Source organism: Gopherus evgoodei, chromosome 2 (genome assembly GCF_007399415.2).
Source record: "Gopherus evgoodei ecotype Sinaloan lineage chromosome 2, rGopEvg1_v1.p, whole genome shotgun sequence".
Lineage (NCBI taxonomy): Eukaryota > Metazoa > Chordata > Testudines > Testudinidae > Gopherus > Gopherus evgoodei.
In genome coordinates, this window is record NC_044323.1 from 245479607 (window position 1) to 245500866 (window position 21260).

The 21260-nt window shown below is 41.8% G+C and overlaps 1 protein-coding gene across 1 annotated transcript in view; it reads right to left on the minus strand.

The window, feature by feature from the left end:
* Positions 1 to 16594: 16594 nt before the first annotated feature.
* SNX16 (sorting nexin 16) overlaps positions 16595 to 21260 on the minus strand; it is a 44621-nt gene continuing 39955 nt past the window's right edge. The window contains 3 exon segments of the mRNA XM_030553366.1: positions 16595 to 18170; positions 18436 to 18555; positions 20257 to 20393. Of these exon segments, the coding sequence (XP_030409226.1) occupies positions 18062 to 18170; positions 18436 to 18555; positions 20257 to 20393 (366 nt within the window). The 3' untranslated portion in view covers positions 16595 to 18061.

Sequence of the window (21260 nt, forward strand, 5' to 3'; positions counted from 1 at the left end):
CTCCGCAGGGGGACTCTCTCCATGTAGCAGAGGGGAATCTGCAGGATCCCAAATTGGAATTTCTGGAGAAGGATGAGGAGGAAATGAAGGGGCAAACCTCGGGAGGAGTAGTTACTAGGCTAATGTCCAAGCAGATACAGCAGGGTGCATGCCCCCCCCCCCGAGGATAGCCCAGAGGATGTCCCCGTCAAATCTCTTGCGAGTAATAAAAGTATAGTCAGAGAGATGCCTTTACAGGTGCACGATCAACCTTATATGGGCAATGATGGACGGTTACAACATGCTAATATTGTGGAATATAAAGGATGGCTAGAATGGGATTTAAAAGAGTGGGGACGGTTGTCAGGGTCTTTTGGGGAAAATCCCCGAAAGATCATAGAACTTCTAGAAAGATTGTTTTTAAGTTATAATCCTACTTATACGGATGTGGATCAGTTGTTAAGTAGAGTTTTGACCGGAGAGGAATGTAGTAGATTGTGGATGGCAGAAAGGACATGGGGAGATAGCAATGCAGTTAATCTTACTTGGATGGATAGGCGGGATCTGGCCGCTGGCTGAAATCCCCTAGACTGGACTCAGCCAAGGCTGACTCAGCTGCGAACAGATCGAGAGCGATTGTTAGAGAGGCTCAAGGAAATAGCTCGCCGCTCGCCTAATCAGGCTAAGTTCATGCAGATTCGGCAGGAATCTGATGAGCCGCCCAGAAAGTTCTGGTCGAGGCTATTGGAGGGGGCCCGAATGTTCACTCAGATGGATCCCGAAAGAGAAGCAGACCACCCTACTCTTATTTCGTTTTTTGTGAATCAGTCGGTGCCCCCTGTAAGGGATTACTTCTTAAAGTTTCGCCCTGGTTGGGGAGGTGAGTCAGTCACTTCAGTGTTGGACGTAGCTGATTTTGCCTGGGAGAAAGAAAGGGAAAGTAGTAAAAAGAAAGAGAAAAAGGAAGAATATAAGCTGATGGCTTTAGCTTTTCACGGCGGTGTTCGAGGCAAAGGCCGTGGCCGTGGCAGGGGATTCCAGGGTGCTCGGGGAAGAGGGTCCTGGCGACCCCAGCCATCAGGAAATTGTTTTCAGTGCGGACAGCCCGGTCACTTTAAACGTGAATGCCCCTGGGGACGCCCAGAGGGTCTAGGTGCATCCGCAGATGCTTACACAAGTGAGGAATACACCCCTGCACCACCAGCTCAGCCCATTCCCCAGGCCTGGATCAACTACGGGAAACAGCAGCAGCCGCAGCAAACTCAGCCTCCTCAATGACGGTACCCCGGGGGCGAAGGCAAACAATGTGATGGTCTTATTTCCTTAATGTCTTTAGCCGGCTCCTTTCTCACTTTCTCCCCTCCCAGCAAAGAGCCTCGTTTAACCCTTTCAGTCCAGGGACTGCCTGTCTCTTTCCTCATTGATACTGGGGCTACTTTCTCTCTTTTAAATCATGCCCCCTCTCCCTGGCTATCCTCTGAGATTAAAACTGCGACTGGGGTGGAGGGCAACCCACAGTCTCTGGAACTCACTTTGCCTTTGAATGTTATTTATGCTGATAAATGTTTTCCTCACCGTTTTCTTTTTTCCCCAGCTTGTCCGATCCCTTTGATGGGCCGGGATTTACTCTGTAAGCTTGAGGCTACTTTAACCTGCACTCCTGAAGGGGTAGGATTATTAATGACAGTGTTAGAAGATTCGGCCCCTACTCAGGGTAATTGGAAAACACCCCCCTCTCTCTCCCCTGACCTCACTGACTTGCCTCCAACCCTCTGGGGAATTTCTGACACTGATGTTGGCCTGCTCCTTTCGGCAGAGCCCATAAGGATTCAGGTGAAGCCTTCCTTAACCCCCCCCGTCAGTCCCTCAATACCCCGTCGCTGGAAGCCCGGGAGGGCATCCGCCCCATTATCGAGGGATTCATTGCACAAAAGCTAGTCCGCCCTCAGCGCACTCCCTGTAACACCCCTATACTGCCTGTCAAAAAGCCTCCTAAAAAGGACGGAGACCCTGTTCGTTGGCGCTTTGTACAGGATCTACGAGTTGTTAATCAGTATGTGGTCCCTCTTCATGCAGTAGTTCCTGACCCAGCTACTATCATCAGCCAAATCCCCTGGGATGCTGAGTGGTTCACTGTTATTGACTTAAAATCAGCTTTTTTCAGCATTCCTGTGCACCCAGACTCTCAGTATCTCTTTGGTTTCACCTGGGAGGGACAAAGTTATGTCTGGCAACGACTTCCTCAAGGCTACAGAGACAGCCCCATGATTTTCAGCCAGTGCCTCCGCCACGACTTGGAAGGTTTCACCAGTCCGCAGGGATCCACATTGGTCCTATACGTAGATGACATCCTATTAGGTAATCGCAAAGAAGCTGCCCTCCGCATCGATGGTAAGGCATTTTTATTATACCTACACACCAGAGGCCACAAGGTAAACCCTAAAAAGATTCAGTGGGTCTCACAGAAGGTCCGATATCTGGGCTTCCTGTTAACCCCAGAGGGAAGACAGATGGACCCAGCCCGCATAAAGACTATTCAAAACTGCCCTCTACCGAACACCAAGAAACAACTTCGAGGTTTCTTAGGATTAATTGGCTTCTGTCGCCCCTGGTTGCCGTCCTGCGGGGAGTTAAGCAAACCGCTCCACCGACTCACTGCTAACCTTGCTCCTGACCCTTTGCAGTGGTCCCCGGACACTATTCAAGCCTTTCAGTTACTCAAGGACAGTGTGGCCTCCTCCATGTCTCTCCGCCCCCCCAATTACAGCAAACCCTTTCACCTTTTTGTCCACGAGAGGGGCGGAATTGCTAGTGGTGTCCTTACCCAGCTGAGCGGGCCCCACCATTTCCCGCTTGCTTTTTACTCTCAGCAAATCGACCCTGTCGCTCAGGGAACCCCATCCTGCACCCGGACTCTGGCAGCAGCAGCCCTGCTGATCACAAAGGCAAAGAGCCTAACCCTGGGTCATTTTACCACGGTTTGGACCTCTCATGCCTTGTCAGCCCTTCTGCGTAGGGGCACAACCCAAGTCTTTTCGGCCCATCGTCAGCAACAGCTAGAGGCCGAACTCTTAGAAGACACTAACCTAATTTTTGAAAGGTGTGGACCCCTTAATCCAGCTACCTTGCTTCCTGACCTGCCAGTCCCCCAGGATCAGCACGACTATGTGGAAGTAGTTTCCAGCATCTTACAAATAAGGGACAACCTGTTTGACGTGCCACTGGACAATCCCGATTGCATCCTCTTCTCGGACGGAAGCTCCTTCTATGTTGATGGCAAGCGTTTCACAGATTATGCTGTCACCTCTGAATGGGACATTCAAGAGGCCGCCTCACTGCCAGGCAACTGGGGAGCCCAAGCCGCTGAACTCTATGCCCTGGCCCGAGCTTGCCAGTTGGCCGCTGGTAGGACCGTTACCATTTTTACTGATAGCAAATATGCTTTTGGAGTTGTGCATTGTCATATCCACCTCTGGAAGTTTCGAGGTTTCCTGACAGCTGCCGGTAAACCCATTCAGCACCTCCCCCTCATCCACAAGCTTTTGGACGCCCTCCAAAAACCCTCTGTCCTGGCTGTAGTTCACTGCCGGGCCCATACTAAAGATAGTAGCCCCGTTACCCGTGGGAATGCCCTGGCTGACGCTTCCGCCAAGAAGGCTGCCACCTTACCTTTAGCCATGCCCACATTGGCTATTGCAGCCTCCTCCTTTACTCCACCGCACCCCGTACCAGTACCCGCTGCTGAACTACAATCGTGGGAGAGCCTCGGGGCCACTCTGGTCAAAGGGACTTCTTATGCCAGATGGCCGAGCCTGCCTCCCTCGCTCCACATACCCCGTGGCAGTTTGCTGGCACCATGATAAAGGGGGTCACTACGGCACGCACGCCCTCGTGGACACCATCGCTCGCTTTTGGTATGCTCCAGGCATTCAACCCTATTGCCTATCAATAGTGAAAGCATGCAGCACATGTCAGTGTAATGGACCTGCTCCGCCTCTTAACAAAATTAAGGGTGGAAGACCTCCGCCTGCTGCTCCATTTCAACATCTTCAAATTGACTTTGCAAATATGCCAAAGGCTTTTGGGAAAAAGCACCTCCTTGTTTTGGTTTGCCCTCTGACTTCCTGGGTCGAAGCTTTTCCTACTGCTAATTGTACTGCTGCCACAGTGGCGAAGATTCTCCTTAGAGACATTGTACCCCATTTTGGCATCCCTCTTGTGCTCGACTCAGATCGCGGACCTCACTTTACTGGTCATGTCCTTGGCCGTTTAGAACAAGGACTGGGCATTTCACACTCCTTTCATACACCCTACCACCCCCAGTCTAGCGGGAAAGTTGAGCGTATGAATAGGGAACTTAAGCTTACATTGACTAAATACTGTCAGGAAACAGGATTAAAGTGGCCTCAGGTACTTCCTTTGGTCCTGTTTCACCTTCGTACTCGCCCAACCCGCGCATTGGGATTATCCCCCTTTGAACTGCTCTATGGACACCCCCCTTTCAAAGGCGGGGCGCTACCACGTGCTGATGTTTCACTATTGGGAGGGGATCATATGACCGCGTGTCAGTTTCTCTCCCTACAGGCTCGCCTCCGTACCCTTTGGAAAGCCTCGCAGTTTTCCCAGACCGTGCCGCTGGAGGAACAGATCCACCCGTTCCAACCAGGGGACTTCGTCTGGGCCAAAAAGTTCGTTCGTAACGACACCCTCCAGCCAAGGTTTACTGGACCCCACCAGGTTCTTTTGACAACCCAGACTGCAGTGTTCCTGGAAGGACGCAAATCTTGGATCCACCACTCCCACGTCAAGCCAGCCGTAGTGGACCACAGTGACGGACCAGCAGCTCTTGTCACCACTGAGGACACTGCCTTCGACCAGTGGACCAGCTTACCTCTCTCAGACATTAGACTTAAATTGACTCGAAAAAAATGAGAGGACCCTTTATTCTGACAACTATATGTTTTTTTTATGCTTTTTTAGTTTATTTTCTGCTTATGAAGATAATGCTTTTATTAGATATTCCCACGAGGTTAAAACTCGTATTTTAGAAAATAGAAGTAATTGCTGGGTATGTACTCAATTTCCAGTAAATGCAGCACAGGGACTCCCCTTCACACCCATTCCCCTAACCACTGCTAATATGACTTGGATGCCACCGACTAGAATAAAAGATCCAGTCCAACCCAATCTTACATGGGACAAAACAGGAGTGTCAATTAACAAATATCTCAGGGTAACCAATCAAACAGGATCACTGTGTTTTGTTAAAGGAAAAGGGTCAACTTTTGTGGGAACAAGTAAATGCAACATATATTTTAATGGCACCGCCTTTAGTAAAAATCTTGGCTTCAAGCCTTGCGCATCCCACTTATCCCATATGTGGATCCCTCACCCCGATCCAACCTTTTCAACTTTTTCATGGAGGGGCAGGTTTTCAGAGTCAGTTTTTAAAAAAAGCCCTGCTCAGATCTCAAGGGTGTCCAACTAATTGTTAAAGGATACACAATTGCCTTCTACAACTGCTCAAGCAGTACTACACTGCCCTTTGAAAACAACACTACCAAATTGTGCCTCTGCAGTTCACACAACGACCCCTCTGCGTTACCAGGGGAACAGTGGTACAACGGGTGGTGGGTTACCTCCTACTTTGAGAAATAAAATACCCAAAACGCATTATATGGAACATACTGGGTGTGCGGGCCCAAAGCTTATTATTTTCTCTCCCCTGATTGGGCAGGGTCATGTTATTTGGCATGGCTAGCACCGCCTTCTCGCATCTCCCTCACTCCCCCTCATTTTCCCCACGTTCGTAACATCCGTGAAACTGACAGAGATATTAATCTCCGTGATGGTTTGTCCTGGCAGCGGTGGGCTGGTCACACTAGCTTGAAGGGTGCTATCATCCGTCTACAGGGACTATTAGAATCTTTGACCAATAAAACTGCAACCCTATTTGAAAATCAGGCCGGGGAAATGTCCCAGCTGTGCCAGTTAGCTTTGCAAAACAGAATGGCTTTAGACATAATGTTAGCAGCCCAGGGAGGAACTTGCGCCCTCATAAATGAAAAATGCTGTGTTTTTGTAAATGACACCTACTCTGACACTTTTCAACGTACCAAACACCTAAGGGAAATGGCTAAAAACTACTCCTCTGGCCAGCCACCTTATGATTGGTGGGGAGCCTTATGGAATTGGCTGCCCGGATTTGGGTGGGTTAAAAAACTCTTGGTGGGTGTTGTTGGGGCCATAGTAGTCCTTATAATACTGTGTTGCTGTATTCAGTGTGTCCCCTCCCTCATAAACTCATGTAAATCAGTTTATTCTTTTCCCACTTCAGCTAAAAGCCTTACTCTCTTCGAATTGGCCCAGGCTGAAATTGCCAAGCGGCCCTTGAGATCTTAAAATAGGGTGTAGCTTTTTGATTAATAGTTATCCCAAAGCTACAAATGGAGGAAAGTTGGGTCTAAACTTTTGGTGAACTTTGGGAAGCCAAAACACACCCAGACTGGCTGTCTCTGGATAATCCTTCCTGAACCCTTTTGAACAAAACACTGACCTGCAAACTACTCATGACACCCCCTTTCTCAAGTAGCCATTAGCCTTTATCTCTATGCATTTACTTGTTAAACTTGCTTTTCCTGTAAAATCTTGATTGATTATGCATGACCATTATCTTTTGTTAATCACTTTGTTTACTTCTGTGTATAAATATTGATGCTCACCCCTAATAAAGGGGCCACACTTAATCTAAAGCTTTTAGAGCTAAGGATAGTGTGAGCCCGTTGATCAACGCATTGGTGTCTGGTCTCTGACAGAATTGTGTGCCCCATACCAACTCCGCACGAACTCGGGTGCTGGAGAGGTGAGTGAGGACTTGCTTTATTTACCTAACACCTGCATGACTTGAGAGCCTAGGCTGCGAAGTCACTTTGAAATGGATACACTTAGCTTTCTTTCTCTCAGCCCCAACTTTAATTACAGCTGGGCAAATGGTTTATTGAATTCCTTAGTGCTAATTTTAATTTGCTTGAAAGATTATTTTGTCACACCTCAGAATCCTTGCAGTATCCCTTAAAAAAATCCTCATCCAAATGTATTACAGTACCAGAAATGCCTTGTAAAGGATGTAAAATGTTCTCCATGAAGGACAAGAGTGGTTAGGCAGAAACAGGCTTTAAAGGGACTATACTGTGCCTGGCATCTATAGAATAGAACAGCCAAATGCAAAACACCACTTCATATTCACAAATTATGAGTGTTAATTGATCCTCATTCTACCCAGGAGAGAGGGAGGTAAGACATGTATCCCCTTGGTACAGGCACAGAAAGAAGAGATCTGATTTACTGAAAGCTACAAATGGTGATGGTGGCAGAGCTTAAAACTTAGTTGAAATCTTTTTTCTTTGAGTCTCTGCTCTATCTAGTAATCTGCACAGCTTCTCTCAGCCCTCTGTGCAGCCTTCTTAAACATTAGAGCCAAAACTAAATGCCAACCATGGTTAAAGCTCTGTGTAAGCTCGAAAGCTTGTCTCTAACCAGCAGAAGTTGGTCCAATGAAAGATGTTACCACACCCACTTGATTTCTCTAGTGTCCTGGGAACAACACTGCATACAGCCAGGGCAGGGTTAAATCCCAATGATCCAATGGTTCTCATTTTGTTTCAGATCACTGCTGCTAAAACAAAGTATGTGCGAGAAATCGTATGCGAGTGGAATAGATTAAATGGATTGATTGGGTTACTGCTGACCTACATGTGGGCTGCAGAGTAAAGTAAAATAGCTTCAGAAGTTAATAGCCAAGCACAGGTGGCAGTGATCACCTCTTACCTTTGGAGGGTGAAACCGGAGTTAAACATTGGGCTCCCAATAGTTTGGGAGCTTTGTTAGCAAAATAACCCTAATTTGCATTAATTCAGGGTTCATCTGACCTAGAAAAAAAAATCAACCACGCATCCAGAAACTCCAGATGTGATAGGTCCTAGCAACATTAACCTGGTTGTGAGGTGTGTCCTATATAACACTTTTTTAGTAACACCCTATTGTTTACATTTCACAAAAGAAACATTAATATTCACAGGGCAGATCCTTATTAAATGGAGCTATATGTGAGCTGAGGCTCTGGCCCATAGTATGTGCTCTGTGTCCTACTGTGAAGCCTGAATCCCCACTCTGGCACTTTGAGTGCAGAAGGTGGGGGCCTGCAAGGATTTTAAAAATTAATACTGGCCACTCCAGGCTTGTATTACACTTCCAAGGTTACAGCTTTTCCCTGACACCTTAGCTTGGTTAATGCTGCCACCACCCAAATGCAAAAAACCCACCTTAAACCCAGGAAAGAGCACTTGGGAATTCCTCCCTGTGGGGTACCCTCAAGTCCTTTCACTCCCCTCCGGGGAAGAGCTGAGAAAGAAAACAAAGGAAATTAGCTGTTGCCACCAGCTAATTAAACAATATATGCATAAACCTTTTAGGGACACACACATTCAATCCTGTTCTTAAAAAAAAGAAGATTAAACTGATTAAAAACAAAAAGAAAGGAAATACATTTGGAACTTAGGCTTTTTGCTAGATCTTAAAAGAAACAAATTACAAAAATTAAGCATCAAGATAGCTCTCTTGAGGTTCAATTTACAGGTTACAAGCAAAACAAAAGCACCAGGGGTTAGTACAGAGGAGTCCATTAGCCATAAGAAATAAATAGAAATAACCCTAATCATTTCTTTCTAAACATTTCTGATCTACTTACACATTTGGAGTTTCAGATAAGCAGGGTTGAGGTACGATTTGATGCTTTTTCATACCTGGTTTTAAAGCTGCTTACAGCATTGCTGCTCTGTGTATCCGCTCTTTCCCACAGAACCACAACACACAAACGGGGAAGTTTTCCCCCCATTTAAAAAAGGTCTAGCCTTCCCACTGGCTTTTTTGATCAGGTGCCTGCTCCTTTTCCCTTACCTGGGGAACTTTGTTAATCCTTTACAGGTAAAGTAAGCAGAGAACAGCCACCGAGAGGGACTTTATAGCTAACTGGCTGTCCATAAAAGGGAGTTACGCCCCCAGCCTTCATTTATCACAGCTACCGAACAGCACTGGGGATCAGATCCTCAAAGGTATTTAGGCTCTGTACTTCCACTGAAATCAATGGGAATGAGAAGCCTAAATACTTTTGAAGAGCTGGGCCTAGAAACCTTGGTTTGGAGTCTTTCCTGTGCCAAGATCTGCTTCCCCTCAACCATTCCCTCTGCCAAGTGGAACAGTAGGTGCAGGAGCCAACAGCTGAGAACTCCACAGTTCAGGAAAAAATAATCTGTCCCCTTAACTTTTGGACTATCCTGACTCTTCTGTGATTGATTTCTCTGCAATGGGAGCCAGGAATGCTCAATTGAAAATAAGGTCACTGATTATGTGCTTAACTTCAGACACCCGGGTTTGAAAACATCAGCCTCCACAAAGGCTTTGCTAAATAAAAGATTTAAATATTTCCAGGCTCTACAAAGAGAATGTTTATGCCTGGCAGCATCTAGGGGAATTCTTTGCACGTACAGACTCTTTCAAGTGTAAAATCTAAAGTTAATTAGTAACCAACACACTCAAGTTTTCACTGCTTAATATTCCTTCATTGCACATGAGTTTGTTTATTGATTTGATCACCCTTAACTGAACCCCAAGAGCTTCTTTTTGCCTGTTTATTTCTTATTAGAATTTGGATCAGGTAACCCAGATCAGATTTGTGGGAGGTGCAGGCCCCCCTAGAATATGGAGCAGGAGCAGCAGCAGCAAGTCCATTATGATGTCAACTTCTCAGTTATAACAGCATTTTGACTCCTTCCAAAATTTCTTTTCTTTTAAACTATATATGAAGAGAATTGGACAAGGCCAGGTCTAGACTGGGACAATAAGTGTATCCAAAACCATGTTAATATGTTAGCTGCTTGTGGCTAATCCTAAAAAGAACCTAGGTCACTGAGATGCTGCTTGTCTGTCTATATGCCGCCCTGCCCCCCCATCACTGTAATATCTGAGCACTGCACCATCTTTAATGTATTTATCCTCACACCATGTCCATGAGGTAGGGCACTGCTGTTATCCCCCTTTTACAGATGAGGAACCAAGGCACTTCGGGTTTGCCTGCAGAGGTATAACAACCCCATGGCTGGCCCTGTCAGCTTACTTAGGCTCACAGGGTTCAGGCTTCTGGGCTGAAAAACTGCTTCGTAGATATTTGGGCTGGGGCTGGAGCTGAGCAACAATGAAGGGTCCCAGAACTTGGGCTCCGGTTCGAGCCACAATATCTACACCGCAATTTTTAGCCCACAGCCTGAACCCCGTGAGCCTGAGTCAACTGACCCCAGCAAGGGCAGGGCAGGGAATCTTTCTCAGTATGTGCATGTAGAACACTTGACATAATAGGGCACCAGCACTGGTTGGGCCCTCTAAGTACTCCTGTTACAGAAATAGTAAGTAAAGAAGAAGGAAAAGAAGAAAGCCCTTAAAATAATGAGTTGACAACCACAAAACCTTGCTGGGAGCCTCACTGAGCATGTTCGGGATTACCTAGACATGAAGGCAGGGAAGGAGCACTAGGATGTTTGAGTCATGAAGCCCTGGAGGGAATTTGCCATAGCTGACAACTGTTTCTTAAACTATTTTAAAACACTTTTACACATGCCAACAGTAATGCGATATTAAAACGTCAATACACGACCTGTTCCAATTACACACAAGCCAGATGAGCAATGCTTGACAACCTGTATAATTATGAATGGAAATGAAAATAATTAAAGGGTATTTGGTCTATAGAGTCATTCTTAACATCACAGAAAAAGTATCTGTGCCAATCTTGTTAGTCTGTAGAACCATCACCAGATGAAGAGGAGAAGGCAAGGGCATTTTAGGTTTAATCTTCTTCTACAAGGTAAGAGTAATAAAATCCAGAACAAACTAATAATTTATGAACAAGAACATGCAGACATTTAAAATTCAGTCAAGATTTCCAAGGACAATCTTCCTGTACACAGACTACTGTTTCCTCACATCAGTGTGTCATCTAATTTTAACTGCTGTTCAGGCTACAGGTTCAGCAGTAGCACAGTGACGTGCTGTGACATTGGGTGAATCACTTAATTTCCCTCTTCCTCAATTATCCCTTCCTCCAAGTGGAGAATAATATAATAAACTAATGTTTGTAAAGCACCAGGAGGTGCTTGGGTGGAAGGCACAATACAAGTGCAGGCTATTATTATTAATAAACGTTTAGATTATGGTAGCACCCAAAGCTCCTATGCGCGATGAGACCTCATAGTACTGGGTGCTGTATGTAGATAAAGCCTTACTCTGGAGGTCTTAAAATGGAAAAGTAACACAGACACAAAGAGTTAGGCATGGTGGTTAGTGCACCAACTTCCCCTCATGCACACAAGGCCAAGTGTCAGCCAGGGATGAATGCACTCCCTGCTGCCCGCACAGACTTGTCTGCTGGAGCGTAAGGGTACAATCTGGCTGGAAGTGTCCCTCACCCAGAGGAAGAAGGTGGTCCACGCACAGCTAATAGTGATGGGACTGGAAAAGACAGATTCAAATTTCCCTCTCAAGCAGAGCTTCTCTCATCATAGCACCTCAATCTGTCTGGGCCTGAACATCTTCCCCACTTCTCATGGCTCTCATTGGGCTTGGCTTTTTGTCTGGCTCATTATTCCCAAAGACCAGTCAGATTATTTCTACAAAGCCTCAAAGTGCACTAGAATCTTTTCAGTACAAATAACAATGGGCTATCTATTGCTCTGTTTGCCCAGTGTCTAGCCCAACAAATGATGGGGAGGGGTTTAGGTAAGGGATGAGAAGGGTTTAAAAAAGCAAGCATGCTGTTACCTGGTCTGTCATGCAATACATACATGTAGCTGCAGGTTTGATATGAGTGCATCCATGCACACAAACAGAGGAGAGACAGGAGAAATGAGAATAGTGTGTGCTTGGAAGTGAGGTAAAAGAAGAAACAGAAGCCTTGCTGTGGATGGGGATTTAATTACACACCTCCTATACACACTTTGCTATGCAAGAATTTTAATTTTAGGGCCAGCTGTTCTTTAGGACAAGCTAATTTTAAGCCAAACCTGCCATTAGATCTCAGAGTGACAGTGGGAGCAAAATTTCTTCCCCTTATGCCCTTTAATTTATACTCAATGGGCGCTATTTAGCAGAGCTACAATGCAGGCATACATTGTGATACCTGCTCCTCCTCCACAGCTGCCTGAGCCTCCCTTACCACCTTTAAATGACATTTTTAAACACTTCCTTTCAAAAGCCTTTTCTGCTTCAAGCATAGGCAGCCTGCATAAAGCCCCATCTTGTGGCGCTCCTTTGTTTGGTTTCGGAATCAAAATATATGTTGACATTGTAGATATGATGGTAGTTGCAGTGTTTGTGCCAACCAACGGAAAAAGTGCTGCTTTATAAATAATGTGTCTTGGGGTATCATTACATATTTCTCTGTATTAACTGTCTCACTTTGGCATTGGGACTCAGAGATGGTTGATTTTAGAAGGGTTTTGAATGTGTTTTAGGAACAGCAGGCAAAATTTAAAGAGACAAATTTTCTTCTCTCTAATCAAAACAAAATTGTCCAAGATTGTTACAGTCTAAAATGCAATTATAGATCAATAGGGTTGGAAGGGACCTCAAGAGATCATCTAGTCCAACCCACTGCTCAAAGCAAGACCAATCCCCAAATGGCCCCCTCAAGGATTGAACTCACAACCCTGGGTTTAGCAAGCCAATGCTCAAGCCACTGAGCTAACCCTCTCCCCCTTAAACCAGTTTGTAATCCAACAGGAGGAACTTGCTGCTAGCAGTACACACTATTCCCCTTAAGTGAGATGGTTTGATCAGCTGCAGACTCAAATGAGAAACTTTAAAAGATCACATCATCTAGAGTTTCTTCAGGGTGAGGATTTTGTTGATTAAACTAGAGCTGTTCATAAGTACTGGCCTTTTTCAAAAATACCACAAAGCATTGCAGGGAAACTCCTAGGACTGTATATCATGCTCGCATAGATAAAAAAGGTAGGTCAATTTTTGGATTACAAATTCTAAAATATATTAAAAGCCCTGGCTTGGGTTATTTTCCTTGAAACAGATACAAAGAAAAACCCAAATATAGAGCTGTGCCCAGCAAACATGGCTGTGACAAAGCAGCACATAATAAAAACAAATGCCCAGAGAGTTAGGGTTAACAAAACAAAAACTCCAAGATTTCAGGTACAGGTTTCTAAATGACAAACTATGACATACAGCAGAACCTAATCCCATTGGAACATAAAAGGCTACATTTAACGGATAAAGGAAATATCATGGGAAGAGTTTATCATGATTGGCAACATTTGATCCATCCTCTCAGTCTCAGAGGGAAACTGAAGTGGAGCTACAGAGAGCAGGGGCAGACAGACAAAAATACTTTCGCCTTTGCTAGAAAGAACAAACATTTGAATCCTGGTAATTTAAAAGGAAAAGATAAAAATCAAAACTGAAAAAAAAAAAACAGTCGAAAGCTTTGCTCACCTGGATAGAATGTTTCCAACTACTGTTCACCCAGAACAGCACTTGTTATAGGATGTTGTAGAATTTAATTGAACTTACTGTCTCCATTTACTCTAGACGGTAACATTATTTGATGTCCAAGACTAACAAACAGAAATGTGGATGTAATGATGCAGACCAGGATAACTAAGAACTTCTTAAAGTCAAATCTCAAGCTTTATAGTGAAGTACGTAACGATGAACATTATGTCCTACAGCACTGTTCAGAAATCTCCAGGAAATAGCTCCAGGATGGTGCAGGTGAACTAATGATACACAGAGAGAAAAAGGATGAAGGGGCAGGGGAAATAATTAAAAGCAGGACTGGCATGAAAACCAAGGAAAAGCAAACACACTACCCACATGGAGATTAATGGCTACATGGGAGGGTTAGGTGATCTGACCTTCACGCTGGATGGAGCCTGACAATCCCTAAAAACAACAAAAACTCTGGTCCCAGTTGCAGAGATTTCAAGGTACTGGACTTGTGCAGGGATTCCCAGAACTCACCAGGCACTGGTAACTCGGGCTATTTGGAAAATGGTCATGGAAGCAAAAACCCAGGAAAACATTTATGAAGTTTTGAATTGAAAGCTTCATTTACCACCAGTTCTCCTACACACACAGCCAGCTGTTGGCCATACTGCTACTGGGTTGTGGGCTGAAGCCATGGACTAATTCCAATAAAGAGAAAGAAGTAGACACCAAACTGGGAATGGAATTTATTGTTGCTCTAAGCAGTGCACTCATATAGATTCTCAGAAATTGCGATTTCAGAGAACCTACCACATAAAGTGGCTGCATCATATTACCCCCTACCTATTCTATGACTTTGCCACCCAAATGCTGTGGCGTTCCAAACAGATGAGCCATAGGGAAGGCAGCAGAAGCTTGTTAAGGAGGATCATGCTGCATGGCTCCACTCGCTTGTACATTTCAGCCCCGGTTTCACTGTGCATTTGCTCCCCTCCCTTGAGCAGACTCCAAAGGAGTATTTTTGCTCACAGTAATTAATGGTTCATTGTCAAAGTGGGATAGGCACAAAGTGGAGTTGCAGAGGGATCCAGTCTTGGTTCACTACTGTTCAGTGTTTTCATTCATTTATTTTAGAAGGCCCATTAGAGTACACTAATCAAATTAGAGAGATGCAAAACTGGGAGGGATTGCAAATACTTTAGAGGACAGAAATAAAAATCCAATTTGTTATGGATAAAGGTGAGAAATAGTTTGAAATAAAACCAAGACTCACTAAATAAGCATGAGGTGGTTGAGGTAGGAAAGAGTAGTCAGGCACTAATGCAGAAAGGAAGAACATTAGCTTTGGGAGCAATATGGGCTTGGCAATGTTAATAGAAAACAACCTGCAGGTTGGAGTAGATGATAGTGTATCAACTCTGGCAAAACAGAGACAAGGGCATTATTGGGTTGTAATCCGTCTCATTAGTTGACTCTGCTCGGATTTCAATTTGTGTGCTGCATCCATTGTTGAGAGCACAAACAAACAAAAAAATCCGCACTTCAGTCCTTATGAATGGAACCACTGCCAGCTGGTTTTTGGTGTATTAGAATCAGAATGTTTGAAATAAAGGTATTGAATGGTATTTGAGCTTGCAAAGAACCTTACAAAAAAGTGAATTTTAGAGAAATAAATAGATATAAAAACTAGCTAACAGTGATGTTCAGGCTGACATTGTGTTACACAACTCCAAAAGCAATGACTTCTGTATTTCCATCAGTGGTGTAACTACACTGAAGTTCCCTACTGTATGCTACTTACATGAGATGATACTAAGCATTTGCTGCACAAAATTGCATTTTTTGTTTATCCGGGTCTGACTATTACAAGGAAGCCTTAGTCAGTACATTTCAAATGCACTGTATGAATAATTGATTTAAAAACCTACTGCATCAATCCACATAAGTATCTGAGAGGTACCAACTGGATGTGTGCTCAAAGGGAATAGAGGCTGCATACAAGATATGGCAATTAAAGCCTAGTTTATAAGAACAGAGGCATATAGTGGAACCTCACAGTTACAAACACCTCGGGAATGGAGGTTGTTCATAACTCTGAACAAAACAGTTATGGTTGTTCTTTCAAGTTACAACTGAACATTGGCTGAATACATATTTGAAACTTTACCAGGCAGAAGAAAAATGCCGCTTTTAACCATCTTAATTTAAATGAAACAAGCACAAACTGTTTCCTTGCTTTGTCAAAACTTTTTTTTATATAAACTTTCCCTTAATTTTTTTCAGTAGTTTATATTTAACACAGTATTGTACTGCAATTACTTTTCTTTTTTTTTTTTTTTTTTTTTTTTTTTTGGTCTCTGCTGCTGCCTGAGTATTTCTGATTCCAGATGAGGTGTGTGGGGCTGACTGGTCAGTTCATAACTCTGGTGTTCTACTGTACTACAATCTTTACAGAAGGCAGGGCAAAACAAAATCTCCCACAACTCTGGACCCTCCCATTTAACTACTTTGTAAAATGTTTGTATTTAGGCTTATATTCATTAAATGAGTAAAGACAGACAGAAAATTAACATAAGTGGAGAATTTTTAAATAGAGTTGTCTAAATGATCAGTGAAATTCTTTTAAGATTTTTTAAAAAACATTTGTAATCCTAAAGACAATACTATTTTAGTACATTTAGTTCAGACCTGTTTTTTAAACAAGTGATTGCTGGGATTTGATGACAAGTTATCAAAAAAAGATATGCAACTGTAAATTGTACTAGAAGTCAGTAATTGTACTGAATTCTCTGGATGCCTTACAGGCTATCCCAGGAGCATATTCAAACTGTTAAATCACTTTTTATTTTACCTTCAGTAGAAGCACATTGCGTTTCCTGATATGTTGTGCAGCATTCCTACATTTTCATGCAGCCATTAAATATTCGTACAAAAATGACTGAGTTTAGACTAGAAGTTGAACAACTGTATGACATAAATGAGACACTGCAGATTTGTCTTTCAGACAGATTTTTATACTTTTCTCTCACAAGGTACTGAAAATCTTTCTATCAATAGATAAAGAAAGTTGATGTGATGTCTGTAGTTTTATTTCCTCAGAAGGGTTCATACAGTTCTGCATAAAGATTATATATACAGCCTGAAATACAAAGTTAGCTTTGAAAACTCCAGCACACAGACACTGCATGTTAACAGCATTAAACAAAGGAGTGAGTGATACGGAGTGGGTGGGTGGGCATTCTTCCCACTAGAAGAGCAGAGGAAAACAAGGCACTTTCAGTAAATATGTACAGAACAGAAACAAGCTGTATGAAAGATTTCATAAAGCTGATCCACAGTACTATAGCAAACTTCTGTAGTAATGAACAAGTAAAATACAAAAAGGCACAACATAATTCTCTCCCTCCCTGCAACTCTCCTTTCTCAAAAGAAATTAGCCAATTGAACTTGGCACAAACGAGTCTTAATCATTATAAAGTGCATCACTTGGCTTAATACATTTTGAAAAATAGGTTACAGAATGTTCTGTAGCACTATTCCCATGTGTACAATATATTGAAACAAAAATACATTGCAACTAGATTCAACCTAATTATGAATGTGAAGAAAAAATATGGCTTTTTTTTTTTTTTTAACAAGTCATTCAGTCATCTACATATAATCTAGATTGGTTTTAAAAAAAAAAACCAAAGTATGTATGCATTAGCAAGAAGGTAAGAGGTAGTGTTCTGGATAAAAGGCAACATTATTGATTTTATCATTAAGTGGGTGTGACACAAAGGTATGGGATTTTAAAGATGCATTACTGAACTAAATCAATTATTACAATATGCTACAATGGGATGAACATACATCATGTGTTGGGTTCCCATGGCTCACTCCTTTCAGCAACGACTATAAGTTTGTTTTATTAAAATGTCCAATGATAATCCCATTTCATAAATGCTTTTCCTTTGTCACTGCAATTCTTATTTTATTGAATTAAAATTCCAGAAAAATGATTTTCATTTAGAACTTTAAAAACATGGTAGCTCCTATAGTCTTATTAAACCCAAGTTGTGTTCATCTTTACGTCAATGAGCATTAATTTACGGCTATATAAGAATTTGAAAAAAAACAACCAAACAAACAATCAAACAGATGAACACATTAAATGATCACATTTGTAGCAACATGCAATACATAACACGTCACATGTGATTGGTGACTACATATACGTAGCTGTAGTCATTGCCCTAGCAAATCATCATGATCTTCTGTGTTCAGTATTTAAGAATCTAGGCATAGCTGAATTTAGCCCTAATTAGATTGTATAATATATTAAATATATAAAGGCTAGATAAAAACTGAATCAAAACAGCAATGAGTATATTTCCTATGTGAATAATTTGTAAGGATTTGTTTATGTAAACAATAACTGTGTGCATTCTTGCTCTTTGCTGTAAATTCTTTACAGCTACTGCATGCTTTTACCTACACATAGTCTGTCCCAAGCATTATGAAACTTTTGAAGGTAATGACAGCTGCTGTTAATTTATTCTTCTTCATCAGCAGTATATGCTACTTCAGCAACTTCAATTTCTGGTACAGAGTTTTCAGCCAATGAGCCACTCCAGCACGTCTCATGATTCTCTTTATCAGAGCTGCAACAACAGATCAATAAGTATGTCATACAGAAACCAGTTTGTTGCTCTGTATTTATTTCATGTCATCTGCAAAACATTTGCAAAACTAGGTAACTATTACTCACTGCAAGTCTACCGCCTCCTCTTCTCCAGGGTCCACATCAAACACGGTGTACAGCTGCTAATATTGTGCAGTAAACCGTTTTGTGCAAAAAGATGAGTAGTATGTCTATACAATCAGGTACTTAATGTATTTTAAGTTAAAAAATAAAGTTGCATTTACCAGCTGCCATCTCTCAAGGCGCCCTGGTCTGCTTCTATTGCAGAAGACTCCACCTCACCACTGCACTCGCTTTCTTCTCCTGACATTCTGCGTGTTTTCCCATTTCCTAAAGACAAATCCCTACAGCAAATTCAAGAGAGACATTTATGTAGAACACAACCAATATATTTATGACAAAACATTCAGTAGTGAATCAACACTTGAAGAGTCACTAATGGTTCATTTTAAATGGGACATTGTGTTTAGAAACAATTATCATTCCCTCTACTTACCTCTCTTGTTTCTTTTATTATTAGAAAGTTCCATAGTTTACATAGGATCTTTGTTTTGGAGCAGCTCATCTGCTCCAGCTGCTTATTCTTCACCTGAAACTAATCCTTTGTCCTTCAAATTGCAAAATGATTCTGATGCCTCAGAGGGCTGTGACTTCAGATAAGAGATTAGCAACAAATGCAGATGAATGTTAGACAATATTTTTTAAATCTCTCCTTCATAGGTTCCAAGGCCAGGAGGGACCATTGTGATCATCTAGTCTGACCTCCTGTACAACACAGGTCATAGAAAATTGCCAATGATAGAAAATAACTGGTATTGGTGGATATAACAAACACACAAATTTTTTCACAAGTTTGCCTAAGTAGGATAGTATTTCATTAACAATGAAACACCAACTGGTCTTTCCTGAAACATGATGGGACAAAAGTTACTAGGTCAGTGGCAAGTTCCTGTACTACAGATCCTGGCTAAAAATGGATATTTTTCCATGAGACTATGGATTGTCCCCAGAGCATATTCCATCTGGCACTTAATTGTAACATGAATGAAGTACAAAGCTGTTTGTTTTCAAACAAATTTTAAATGTTTCCCATCCAACTTCAGTTTCTTCTTTTTATAACACTCTACTTTGAAAACAGCTTTACCTTTAAAAAAAAAAGTAGGAGTAGGGATTGGAGATATTTGTATCGGTAGGAAAAGAATAAATTTGAATTGGAGAGAAGAGATGGAGGCAAGAATGAGAAGGAATTAATGAATAATATGAAAAAACAATCTTAATACTATATATATTTTAAGACTGATTGAAATTTAAGCTATAAAAAGCATAATATTTATATCTTTGTTTATTGTGACTGGTGGCTTGTTTGTGAGTTTTCTTAATTTTTTTTGCAATAGCTGCAGTAACATTTCCTCAATCTATTTTCTTATTGTGTTAATGACTAAATTCAAGTCATGCATCCAACACCATATTCATTGTTTTAGTGAATTTGTATATACCATAGTACACATCCCTAGAGCTTTTAAAGCTTCTAACATGGCTATGAGGACTCATTCCTTTCCAAATAAAAATTCCAGAATGACAGATTCAGCAGGTCCTGCAGAACTCTCAGTATTCCAACATCATCTCCCCTGGGTCTGCTGCACACTTTAGCAGATATGCACAATAAAATTTTATTATGAAGATCTGGCACTTTCTTTGATTTAAAGAAGTTTGAAACAGCACCACAAATTGTCTATCTGCTACAGCATACCAAGCACCTCAGAGCAACAAAATTAAAACTATAAACATATGAAATACAAGAGAAAAACCCACAAGAGTAGATCAAGCAATCATTTTGCCATGTCAAAGGCTTTCAAATATAGGGGAACTTTATAACTTCTAAATGATTTAAAAACCAAACACAGAATATTTCCTTAGCTAGCCCCTCAATATATGAGAAAGCATTATTTAAAACACTGCCTTCTGAGTGGCCACTTGACTGATGTATCTGGATAGCTACTAATATCAGTCTGTGAAATTTTGAAAATACTGAAGCCACAACATACCTAATTCTCTTCTCTATAGTATCAATATGAAGTTGTTTTTCACTTAATAATTTCTTCAATGATTCCACTTCCCTTTGTTTTTCAATAAGTTCTTTTTGGAGACGGTAATTAGTTTCCTCCAAAGTTTCACAAAAAGCCTAAAAGAAAATGTGAAGGTTAGTTGCCTGTCACCACAGTGGACTGAGTTTACGGCTTTTCTTTTAAAATGTACAATAGTTACAGGGTTATAGTTGCTTTCTTTGCATTGATCCCCTGAAGCGCTGTCTAGTGAGCTTTAAAAGTTGTACTTTTGTCTTTAATAAAAAGATGAAACTTGGCTTTGAACCATTTATTACACCATACTACACCTGAAATACTTTTGCTATGTCAAGCCACTGACATTTATTTAACCAACTGCAAAATAAATACAGGATTGACAAAGTAGGCCCCCATTCTGCAAGGTAATCCTTGCATGTACACCCTACTGAATTTCGCAGTGAACTCGCTCCAGCTTTAATGTGTAAGGCTAAAGTAAAGTGCTATATATCCATTTAGTGCAGGATACAGTATAAATCTTGGCATCAAGCCTACTGTTCTATTACTGTTAGCAGTAAGTCTGCCACCAGTAATGAGCACTTCTGATTTAATAATGTATGTGTCTTCAGTAAATAATGAAACCATCCAACTCAGAGGTGAACTTTTTGGTTTATATTACGTGCAGTTAACCACTGATTCACTGGACTTATTAAATGTGAACATTTTAGACAGGGTTATGCCCTATTAAAGTCAAAAGTAATATGGTTAATATTAGTAAAGCTACCTGTATGCTACAGTTAAGATAGTGTTAGCACTTCTGAAAAACAATAGAGGTCTAAAAGTCACCAGTAAAAATATGTTTGGGAAAGACATTGTATTTTGCTTCAACATACAAATCCATCCCTGAATAACAATTAATGAAATTGGTGGTAATATTTCAATTATATAGATTTGAAACAAAACACAATGTATCTCCAATTCAAAAACAT